The 12,718-nt window shown below is 33.7% G+C and overlaps 1 protein-coding gene across 2 annotated transcripts; it reads left to right on the forward strand.

The window, feature by feature from the left end:
* LOC109231191 (calcineurin B-like protein 4) lies at window positions 2,215–6,912 on the forward strand. 2 transcript variants are annotated; one of them, XM_019396772.1, is made up of 9 exons: window positions 2,215–2,328; window positions 3,273–3,407; window positions 3,800–3,882; window positions 4,712–4,771; window positions 5,038–5,146; window positions 5,328–5,380; window positions 6,182–6,262; window positions 6,344–6,456; window positions 6,608–6,912. In XM_019396772.1, the coding sequence occupies exons 2-9, from the start codon at window positions 3,317–3,319 to the stop codon at window positions 6,675–6,677; spliced, it is 660 nt and encodes a 219-aa protein (XP_019252317.1). In that variant the 5' UTR covers window positions 2,215–2,328; window positions 3,273–3,316; the 3' UTR covers window positions 6,678–6,912. The 2 variants fall into 2 exon arrangements, with proteins under 2 accessions (XP_019252317.1, XP_019252318.1); XM_019396773.1 differs by lacking the exon at window positions 2,215–2,328 and adding an exon at window positions 2,373–2,712.

Consider the following 12,718-nt stretch of genomic DNA (forward strand, 5'->3'; position numbering starts at 1 on the left):
TAGAAATTGGTAGCTATAAGCATAAGGGAATAAGTTATGTATACTGATGAGGAATGTTGGTACTTCAGTTCATCGGTTACATGAACTTCAGCTAGCGTTTGGACATAGATTTGGTTGAAATTTGAAAACATGAGTATATGAAGATGAGATGAAAAATAATAAAATTGAAACTGTGTTTGGACATGCATTTTACTGGAAAAGAATTTGAAGTTTTGTGAGCAGAAAATTTCAAAAACTACTTTAGAGCTGTTTTTGGTATTTGAAGATTTTGTTTTCAAAATCTGTCAAAAAAAGATTAAAATCTATAAACAAACAGATATTTGAAAGCAAAATTTGAAAAAAAAAAAAACTCCCAAATTTTATGGCCAAAGGGAGCTTAATCCTGTGAATGAGAGTTCGATTCTCCATCTTGTACAATCAGACCTCTCTATAACAACATCCTTATATAATAACACTTCACTATAAAAGCCAAGTTTTTCCGGAACCAATTTTTATTTTATGTTATAATATATGTTCTCTATAACATTCAAAAATATTCAAAACAACCGAGACTGTTATAGAGAGGTTTGACTGTAATCCCCTTCCTGTTACGTTTTCCCCTCCCCCTCCCCCCCTTTTTTTTTTTTAAATAAGAAAGTTATGTATATTGACAGCGTAAACTCTATATTTTATGTAAATGAATTAATTACCGGCACCTCCACCTGCCCAGGTGAGGGTGTCAATCCCACTATACCTAATTTCTTTGTTTCCACCACATATTTAACTAAAGCAAGTTTCTATAAAAATAAACCAACATCTAACTGCTCTACAGATAGGAAAATAGTACTCTATGCTTCTGTGTGTTCACCGTCAGTTGTCCAAGTGATAAAATAGTTGTAGAGTAACGACAAATATGGAAACACAGTATAGTCGCCCCTCAAATAATAGCCTAACATATGTGTACTTTTGTCTATTAATATTCAATATACATATGATATATATACGATCAAACCTCTCTATAACAGCTTCGTTTATTCCGAGGAGGTTATAGCGAAGTGCTGTTATAGAAAGCATATATTATAACATAAAATAAAAATTGGTTCCGGAAAAGCTTGGCTTTTATAGTGAAGTGTTATTATATAGGGATGATGTTATAGAGAGGTCTGACTGTATTGTATACATAATTAGTCTATTATTTTTATATATTTAACTAGAGGCTGTAATTATCTGAGTGTTTTAAGTTCATTATAACAATATGTATCTTTCCAAATTATCTATTAGTCATCAAAAATGTAGAGGATAGAGATTGATTTTTCACATAAAGGGATATGATTTTCACCAGTTGCAAACATGTAGTGAATTGAATATGCTGTTCCTTTAACCTTTATGGAGCGTTTCCTCCTTAAATGGCTCCTATACGTTGCAAATATAGATTAGTCAGGCAGTGGATTTCGGATGCTATACAGTTAAAAACGAGAGAAATGCTATCGTTTAAAGTAGTAAAAATCTTTAACTTTTACAATTGTCTTGATCTCGACCTTCATCTACATATATATGTGAGTCCAATTTACAGAAAAGAAAATGATAGGAAGGAGGAATCGAACAGATGCCAAATGAATATTCGCATTGCTTCGTCAAACATTTAATTTGACAATAGATTTTTCTAACATTACTTATATGCTACTCCTTTGATAGGTCTGTCTGTAATTTTAAATTTTAAAATTCAACATTAAACATATTATGTTATTAAAGTTGTGGGTTCATATATACCTCAAAACTGAGGTACCATGAAATAGGTTGAGATTCCAGTGTACCATCAAATAAATTGAGACGGAGAGAGTAATACTTATCTAAATACATAAAAGTTGATGTACTTAGCTAAAGACTAAAGTACGGGTTCGACCAAACTCAATAACTTTAGTCCAAAGTTACGTGTTTGTTTTATCATAAAAAATTCTAGCTCTGCCTCTAATTATATAAAGTATGTACAACTAAAGCGAAGTAAACCTTTATGGAGGCAAAAGTGCAATGAGTATAGTAACAAAAGATAACTATTTAATTCATCTAAATTGAAATTCTGGACGTCAACTATCTAAGCTGGAAAATTGCAGGGTGACAATGTCAACTATCTACTTTGCATATGAATACGAATACCTACCTAAAATATAGTATAAAGTACTACTCATTATTGTACTAAACCTATGTGGAATTAAATATGCATTAGATTATAGTTATTACGAAATCATATGAAAATGAGAGAAATCAAAGAAACAAAAATGAGCACATCATCACAAAGATATTTGGACACGCTTTTGAAGATGTTAATTGACTCACCATAACAGCACAGAGGTAAGTTCTCTCTCTCTCTCTCTCTCTCTCTCTCTCTCTCCTCAATGTTCTAGATTAATTCGAGAGTAGTGAACTTTATGAGTGTATTTTTGCTACTTTTTCACATTGACATATGCTTTAACTAAAATTTGTTTTGACATTTACTGATTAATGTTCAGTAGCAATAAGCACTATTGAAACAGTTAGAATTGTTGAAAAATCTGTTAATTGCTTTTAAAAACGGTATGCTATTGCTTATTTGGGTTACTGCTGTCTGATGTTGAATTCCCACCGGAGAACCTGCGACCTGAGGTGGATCTGGGATTTTTATACTATGGGTGCACCGTGCACCACTAAAGAAAGGATGAAAAAAGTATTAAGTGGGAATTGATCCTTGCTCCCTAGGTAAGTAACTCAACATTCAACTAGGTGCACCATTTAGCCTTTTTGGAACATGTGTGCTATCAATTTTAAAAAATATATACATAAAATAGATAGTTTGACGGAGAGACCATGAGTTCACGTGCCCCATATATTAGGCTATAAATCCGCCCCTGCCTGCAACCAAGGGTAATGGTGGGATGAATGAGATCTCTTCATTCTTTATTAGAATTCTAGGGTTCGAGCTTTGGGAATTGAGAAACCCCTAGTAGAGCGTTTCGCCTTTTAATGCCTTATACGGTGCAAATCTGGATTAGTCATACCAGTGAATTCTGAATACCGGATGATAGAAAAAAGGACACTAAAAAGCTAGCGTTGACTATGATTCCCTGAAAAGCAAAGTGGTTAATTTGAACTATGTATAATTTGGCTAATGCCCAAAAATGCACCTAGTACTCAAAAGGAGATAAAACTTGCACACAAAATCATCAGTGCCCTTTTCTTGAACTGGTATTCTGATTATTTTATCTAATACTCTATGTTGTAGAATGCATTGCTATAATATTTATGTTGGATTGTGGCAGGTGAAAATATATATATTTCTGGATCTTTAAGTCCTCCGGGGGATATGTATGCTTTAAAGAGCTGGTTTTGTTCAATGAAATGTAGACGTCCACCTGGTTTCGAGGACCATGACTTATTAGCTTCTGAGACTTCCTGTGAGTTAAACAATGTCTCTTTGCCCCTACCATTTTGGGCAACAGGGTTTTTGAGGCTCTTATTTAATTTCTTGTTTCTTTCTTTGCCTTGACCTTGTTTTTGTAAAGTGTAGTTTTTTCTAAAATTTATAACAAATTGGATAGTTTTAGACATTCAATCAGAAGAAGTTTGTAATCACTATGATTCTATTTTTATATTTGCTTAGCCTTCAGCAAATTGAAATCTTTCCTCTAAAAAATTGGTAATATATATTTCCTAGCCGCAGAAGCTATTGATATCTTCTTGATTACTTCCAGCAGAGTAGTGTGTCGAATGGAAATTTGTTATGATGTTAAGTATCTACTCAATCCATAATTTTAGTATCTTAGAGTGTTCCATTCATTCGTTGCAGTTTCTATTAATGAAGTGGATGCGTTGAAAATTCTGTACGAGAAACTAAGCAGCTCCATAATTGATGATGGTCTTATTCATAAGGTAATTTCGTCGAGCAAATTTCACTCACCAGGCTTTTATGTAATTTGAGATGTTAAGGGCAGAGCTGTTGGAAACACGCCATGATCAACCAGAGGGCGGCAGACCTATGCCATAGGTAGAGGGGTCACCGACACCCGTAAAGTTAGGCAAAAATTCTATGTTTACAAGTATATGTCATTAGAAAATAGTGATATATTAGTAGTGGGCACCCTATATACAAAGAAGATTCTAGTTGAATCAAAAGGTGCACCTGCAACCTTCAAATCTTGGGTCCGCCTTTGTGATCAACAGTCTCAAGAACAGTAGGACTTGATCCATTGGAATCAGCCATTGTATATGACCACGACACGTTAAACCAAGTTTCCAAGATGCATCTGTTTCCATTTATGAGTTTCTTCAATTTTTGTTACAAATATAACAGTGAAAGAAAGAAATCGTGAATTACTTGGTAGTTAGAACAGTGCACCGATACAAACAAATGCTGAAACTTGGTGTTCTTTGATTCAATCGGTATGAAGTTTAGAAGACCAGTTTAGGATTTATTTTCCAAAAGTTCTTTGTTCCCCTTCCTACTTCTTCATGACAAAAATGCTATCCATATGATAATCCTACTTTATGATCTTATCTTTTAGTGCGCGGCGAAGGCAATGTCATAACCACTTTGAAAGCACATTATCTTTGATAACAGCCATTGTGCTAAGAATTAAAACTTTCATTCATTTTTCAAAGATCTAGTTTAATGAGGCAAGTGATGCACTTCACATGTCCTCCAATGATTTTCGAACTTCGGGTTATGAGATTGTGATTTATGTCTATATCTTCAATGCAGGAAGAGTTTCTCCTTGCTCTTTTCAACTGCAGCCCTAAGCAGAATCTTTTTGCTCAGAGAGTACGTGTTTCAACCTTTTTGACGGAATTCATTGACATTTCTTTGCCAGTAATTAATGTGATTTGCCTCTCTGGAAAAACATTTCTGTTATAAACGGCTTGCAAATATAAAATGGTCCTAACTGCATCAACGGTTCCAGTAGTTGCTATATCAACATGCCATTATTGAAACTGTTAAAAGTTCTCTATTTCATGTTGTACGGTTGTCCTGCATCTTGATCTTTATTCTCAAACAAGATCCTATTCCTTCTTGTCAAACTATTGCAGCTGTTTGATTTGTTTGATCTTAAGCGTAATGGGGTTATTGAATTTGGAGAATTTGTACGGTCTTTAAGCTTATTCCACCCAAGGGCTCCTCAAGCAGACAAAATTGAATGTAAGAGATATGTTTGAAATTTCTCTTATTAAAAATCTGTTTGGAATTTCATTTCTTCTCTGTCTTGTTTTTTTATATTCTTATTAGTGAGGCATACTTTCTTATACTTAGAAGTACAGCAACATGTGAAGCATTTTTTCTCCTATAGCTGACACTAACTTCAGGTATAATTTTGTTCCAGTTGCATTTAAGTTGTACGACTTGAATCACACTGGATACATAGAACGTGAAGAGGTGAGTAACTTTAACGAAACATAATTGTTGACTTGTCTCAATTATCATACCACTCTTCTTAATATTATCATTTGCAATGCATGCAACATGTAAATTTGAATCTGAAATAATCCCAAATAATCATAAGGTATTAGTCAACTGATTGCTTCTTTTCATAAATATACTGCTGACAAAATGTTCACCGTATAGGCTAAAAGAATTTGAACTAGTTAAAGCTACTGCTGCCTGATCTAACTAAGATTGCAAACATAACTTGATTGTTCTACAGAGAACACTACTTATTTATGAGGCTCGGTACTGCCCCTATCAGATACAGGCAGCAGGCATTTTAAACGGTCATAACCATGATTTTCTTGCTTAATCTTCATTAAATGTGTCAGAATAAAGATAAACAGAAGTTGAAAAAATATGTTAAAGGAGTTCAAGGATGAAATTATTTCTTTTTTAGGAGGATGATCATGTCGTGGTGATTTCACATATGATATGAATGACAACCTTTCTTGAAATAGGAAGTAGGAAAGACTGAAACTACTTGACAGCTATGTTGGTCGGACTCTCCGAAAATGTCCCTGGGTGCGTGTCGGATCCTCCAAAAGTAGTGTATTTTTGGAGGATCCGACATGGGTGCGGCAGCATTATGGAAAGTCCGCGCAACATAACTTGAAAGTACACACTTCGCCACATAAATGGTTAAATACATTATTGTTATACTTTTGGATTATATTTTTCCCTATCTGTTGGTGTATCGAGATGCTCAATCTCTATTTTGACTTGCTTGTTCTACTATGGGAACTTGTGTAGCTGAAGGAAATGGTATTTGCTATTCTGAAAGAATCCGAATTGACACTTCCAGATGATGCCATCGAAGCAATCATTGATAAGGTGGAGAAGAGTCACTTTATTCCCATGTTAGTCATCCTATAGTATTTACTTTTGATATCTGAACTGTGTGATAATAAACAGACATTTCTAGAGGCAGACACGAATCGAGATGGAAGGATTGATCCAGAAGAGTGGAAGGAATTGGTCGTAAGATGTCCTTCTCTCATTAAGAACATGACTCTACCATGCTTAAAGTGAGTTGAAAATTCTAAATCTGTTTATTTCTAAATCTGCATTATGGGACATTTAAACAAGAAGTAGAGCTTTGGCATATGAAAACAGCTTCTTACAGAAGGCTGCCCTTCTATTAGCCTTAGAAGATGAAGTTGGTTTTTTACATTCCAGGGAAATTACTCAAATGTTTCCAAGCTTTGTGATGACAACTGAAGCTCGAGACTCAGAACTAGTGTCTTGAAAACTGATGGGTGCCAACTGCCAAATTCTATCCTGCTACTGGTGACTGGTGTTACTGATCAACAAGTAAAGTACCGGTCCAATTTTCCATTTTTTGGTCAAATAGTGTCTGTCTGTTCTTAGGCAACCATAAATTGTATACCAATGTGTTCTCTATGTATGAGAGATCGGCAGCGACTGTAACAGAACTGTTATAAAACAATAAATGAAGAACAAGAGTATTGTAGAGAAAAGTAGAGAGAGAATTCTTATTAATATGGGATGAATCACAATAGAATAGAACCCTCTATTTATAGGGAGAGCGTGACTTAGCCACCAAGCAATGAACCCTAGAATTTCTCTAAATATAGACATTCACCATAAATACAATTCTATTTATAACACTCCCCCTTGAATGTCTATTCAACAGATAATGTGTCTCGTTAAAACCTTAACTAAAATAAAACCCAGTGGGAAAATAATTCTAGAGAAGGAAAAAGAGTACACATATCTAACAATACGCCTTTTGGTTGCCTCGTTAAAAACCTTGCAAGGAAAACCCAGCGGGACAAAACCTTGTAAGGGAAAAAGAGTACAACGCGTATTAACGCCCCCTGATGAGAGCATCAATTCACATCCTTAAGCATTTGCATTCCAATCTTGTGCACCATCTTCAAAAGATCTTTGGTAGAGATTTGATGAGCAAATCAGCCATATTAACTTGAATGAATATATTGCACCTTGAAATCATCATTCTTGATAGAGATGAATTGTCTTCATATGATCTTGTTGGAATTGTCAGTTCAATATCTTCACATAGAGGTGAAAACTTTTGCTATCATATTATCATGCATATAGTTATAGCAAGATACATTTGTGCACAAATTGCACTGAGGATGTAGTACTTCATGATCATGAATTCCATATGCTTTAAACAATTTAAATCCTTCAGGGATTGTTAAGTCATATAAGCCATATAATAGACTTTAGATGCATATCAAGTTTTCATGTCATGCTAGACATATAAGATATCGAAAACTGATTGCACATACCATTGACTTTATACTTTCAAGTGTTTGAACTACATGTTCAAAACTACATGTCTTTCATATGAAACCAATTCTATTTGAATTGTGTCTCTTCTATTTGGCCAATATTTTTATGTCTGTATTCGACAGACTTAAAATTCTCATCTATACTTAGCGCTTTCATAGATGTCGTCGACGAATATTTTATATTGGTTCCAACCTCCTTTTTTTTCCGTAAAGACATAACATAGAGATCTCTTCATTTATATTTTCAGGTACCTAAATCTCTCCTGAGATTTTATGAAGTGTTATGTCATGTGATCTTCTAGATCACTTGCCTCCTTTGTTATGATCATGTAGATCATTTGCTCATCTTCTTTATCAAGAAGTTTATTTGAAACCGATTTGTCTATAAGCTTCAAGCGTACCATGGACTTTGTCCTTCTAGGACTTAATAGGAGCATTTGCAATGAGAATATAGTTACTTTCTTTGGGCCAGCAAATGCGTCTGGCATGCTTTGCAATATATTGCAAATGAATTATCCTTTTATGAACTTCAAGTTCATATTATCTTATTCGAGGATCTAGATGTACAAATGACAGTTCATTTCACGTAACTTTTTCTCAACTATTTATCATGTCTCCCCCTCATGTTAGAAAAACTAACTTGTTACCTCAACTTTGAGAATCCACCTTTGTGCGTTATGGTGTTAATCAATATATACACCGCACATCAATGATAAGATGGAATTATTTGGTTCCTGACCCTGAACCACTTGTGAGGGGAGAAAATACTCTGATATATAACGTATATCAAACTGATATAGATAACTTTGTTCTCATAAGCAATTGTTTAGCTATTAAGTAGAAGCACTTAATAAATCATTTTGCTAAACCAACTGTGATGTAAAACAACTTATCCAGATGAACTTCTTGAATAGAAAATCTGGAAATTATGCTCGAAATTAAATTATTGAGCAAGTTACCTCGCAAAACACCATGTTGCAGGTTATTAATAATCGCACATGTAACCATCTCATAGATGCATCTTATGTGGTATACATGGCAGGTGAATGGGCCCATATTCACCTTTGATGTTTTCAGCATTCATGGGATTCAATCCCAATTTTAGTTGGTATATTAATTAATGAGAACATGCAACATAAGAGAATTCGTAAAGAACTTTCTAGTTCTTTAATATTTACCCATGTGAATTCTCTTTTATTTTTGCACATCATACTTAAATTGATATGGGTAAACCAATTATGCCAACTGAATAAATTATCAATATTGATAAACTTCAGATTTACACCATGATGTGTGCAATTATCAATAAACTCCAAGTTTGTTATGATATGGGTTTTTATATCAATAAACTTTTCTTTATTGTGGCATTCTTTTGTTTGTGTAGTACAAACTGGAGAATAAAGCGGGTAACTTTCACATACATATTACCCAGCTACAAGTTGTAGTAACAGAAGATATTAAATCTTTCCTTTATTTATAGTCTCAGTATGACCAACCGCTTTCGCGAATACTTTAGAAACTCAATAAGTTTCTTTGAGACTTACTACAACACAACGTCTTATTGATATCAATTTTCTCCAAAATAGTATAATTGGCTCTTCTAGAGCTCCCAATTAATTTTGTACTACCACATATTCATCAACATCCATATGGTGAATATCTCTTTTAAAGAGAAAGTTATACCATTATGGTTATGGTCAAAATTATATGCAAGATATGTTTCTTGCATTAATGTTATTCTTTAATAATCACATCACCAAAATATTTTTAGTATGCAATAGGTACGTGACCAATGACCATTCATGCTATAATAATGACATTATTTTCTCATATCATCTCAAACCTCCTTCTAGAGGTGAGTGCGTGGTATATTCACTACCACTAGCACGTTCATATTCTTCCAAGAATGAATATGTATACATAAATCATATGTTGTCATATTCACATCATAAATTGACCATAGTCATCTGTATGTGCTTTACGAAATCTTATGTCAAATCGATGACAAACATCAACTTCATAGAGTGAAGGCTTATTTTGAGAATCCTTATTATTCTCATTACCACGATAATGACGATTATAATTTCGTCTATTACCACGGCCACATCCATTGATACCTTTATGGTAATAATTTTATCTTCTTTCAGACTTATTACATATTGCTATCACATTCTTTTAAGAGAATGAGAATGGAGCAAATTCAATGGGACGGGTTTTCAATTCTTTGCCCACAATCATACCTGAATTTGATCATGGCAAGACATAAAATTTTTACCACTTTGGGTGGTTATAATTTCTTTCAAACTCCATTAGAGTTAAAATCAAGATTTATTGCCTTTGCTTGTATTTAAAATCAAATTATAGAATGTCAAGAATCTAAAAGAGAAAAAGAAAGTAAGATACTTACCTTAAATACAGAATTTAATCATGAAGGAAGTTCATGGAACAATTGACAATCATTATGCTCAATCCCAAAGCTTCTATTCAATTGGTTAGAGTCTCGTGCTGATAACGTGTTATAAAACAATAAATGAAGAACAAGAGTATAGCAGAGAAAAGTAGAGAGAGAGAATTCTTATTAATATGGGATGAATTACAATAGAATAGAACCCTCTATTTATAGGGAGAGGGTGACTTAGCCACCAAGCAATGAACCCAAAAATCTCTCTAAATATAGACATTCACCATAAAAACAATTCTATTTATAACAATAACTAAGAATTTTGGTAATTTTTCCCATCTAACTGTTCATAAATATCGATTTTTGTTGGCTAGAATCCCAGTACATTTTGAAAAAAGAATTTGTGAATTAGCTTAGAGGATTTGTCATTAATTTACTCATATCATCTTCATGTGTAGACGTGGACTACAAAAGAGCATCTATTTACTGAAAAATTACTAATAAGGGAATTTGAACTTTCAAAGAATAAAACTTGCATAATTTATCTGCTGAATTCCTAATTAGGAAAGTGGGGCTTTAAATTAAGGAATTTTATCTCCTATAGCAAAGGTTAACACCTTATTTATTTTAAATAAATACCATTTAAAAAAATTATATTCTATAGATACCTTTTAATGTTTATAGCAAAATATCCAATTTTGGTTACGTCTACCACTAAGCCACTAAATACGCTATTTAGTTACACTATTTTCTTTCTCTCTCTACTTTGATACATGCCATTCTTCACCCATTCCCTGAAAACACAATGCTCAATCTCAAAATTCCTCTCACCCACATCACCTACCATTAGTCACAAACGGTGATTTTGCCTGGTATACCACGAAGACTTCTCTGACTTTCTCTTTGTGTTAATTGTGGCAACAACAACATTCACATCCTTAGGCACAACATCATCTCTGTCATCAAACAACATGCCATGTACTTCCCATGACGTGGGTCGCACTTGACCATCATAGATGACGGCTCAAAAGCAGTGTTAGTAATTTCTGCAACCGAAATTGAATCCAAAGGAGATGAAGCCTCCGATTGGCGCGCACAACACAGCAAACCCACGAACCTTTCTCAACTTCCGTCATCTTCAATACAAGATTCAAGCTTTAACAGAGTCCTTATTCTGCCACCAGAACTCATTATTGTCTTGCCATGATTTTTGCTCGGCTACTGTACATGATGCGTGCGAACAGTGAGATTCAGGGTTTTTGCTCGACGGCGGATTCGCCGGAAATTAGGGTTTGTTCTTGAACAAAGACGACGGAGTTTGGGGCTGAGCAACTTGATTTTCTGTTAATATATTTCAATGTTTTTTCAACGTATCACGCTGTATTTTCATGTATTTCATTGTATTCATTGTCTTTTTTCTCATTGTAATTCAATGTATCTCGCTGTATTCCATGTATTTCATTATATTCACTGTCTTTTTTTTCATTGTATTTCAATATATCCCGTTGTATTCTATGTATTTCATTATATTCAGTGTCTTGCTATATGCCATGAATGTATTCATATGTTTTTTTTAATTAATATAATTTATGTATTCAGATGTATCATATAATTTCTCTGAAGATTGCTATGTATTTGGGGTATTTTTCGGTTGAGAATCTTTTTTATAACTGAAAATACAAAATTTGTGTGTTATAATTGAGTTTGTTGAGTTATATTAGGAGTCTATTATGTTAATTGATTCACTTTCTGTTTAAAAACAGTGTAATCCCCTGTTTCACACCGTGAATACAGTCGAGTGCAGTCGAATACAATAATCTGTCCAACTGTAATCCTATGTTTCACGCCATGAATATAGTCGAATACAATAACGGATTAGCTGGACTTCCTTGATTCATGCCTATTTTTGCTACTGTATTCATGAATATAGTAGCTTAAATACATCTAATACATCTTATAACAACAGAAAACGTATCTACAATCCGTAATATAGCAAACGATATCTATAGATAGCTAATTACCACTAAAAGATAGCGTTTTATGAAAATTTCTCTTAAATTAAAAGGGACTTTTGAGTCCTAAGAAAAAGAAAAAGAAATATCAGTTTTAATTAATAGGTAGAATCGATGAAGGGACACATTTAGTACTATCAGTGGTAATGGCTTAAAAGCTACTGAGCAAAAAGGAGCCCTAAAGTTTGTATTGTGAAAATAGCACGGGATAGCCAGTTTTCGAACCGATAATTGAAAAATAGTTACTATTTTGCTGCAACACGGAAAGTTCTAGCATAATATACTGGAGATTGGTGCACCTGTGTATGAACTTTCAGCATATTATGCTGGAACTCCAGCACACGGAAAGTTCCCGCATAATATATTGGAGATTGGAGCACCTGTTTATGAACTTCCAGCATATTATGCTGGACCAGTATATTATGTTGGAACTCCAGTATATTATAAAAAATTCGAACTCAAGTATATTATACTGGAATATTTTTCGGATTTTGAACAATATTTTCGTTTAGATTTATCTTTACATGAAAAGTGGCTAAATTTGGATTACTTTTGAAACTATGGCTATTTTTCATTTACCACTTGTAAATCTAGC

The sequence above is a fragment of the Nicotiana attenuata genome, chromosome 8 (assembly GCF_001879085.1).
Source record: "Nicotiana attenuata strain UT chromosome 8, NIATTr2, whole genome shotgun sequence".
In the NCBI taxonomy this organism is placed as follows: Eukaryota; Viridiplantae; Streptophyta; class Magnoliopsida; order Solanales; family Solanaceae; genus Nicotiana; species Nicotiana attenuata.

What these genes read in the sequence shown, in the direction of transcription:
- LOC109231191 (XM_019396772.1), top strand. Translation starts at nt 3,317, where the DNA reads ATGTATGCTTTAAAGAGCTGGTTTTGTTCAATGAAATGTAGACGTCCA. An exon ending in TCGAAGCAATCATTGATAAG is followed by an intron (nt 6,263 to 6,343) that starts GTGGAGAAGAGT and finishes GATAATAAACAG; the next exon opens with ACATTTCTAGAGGCAGACAC. An exon ending in ATGACTCTACCATGCTTAAA is followed by an intron (nt 6,457 to 6,607) that starts GTGAGTTGAAAA and finishes TTTACATTCCAG; the next exon opens with GGAAATTACTCAAATGTTTC.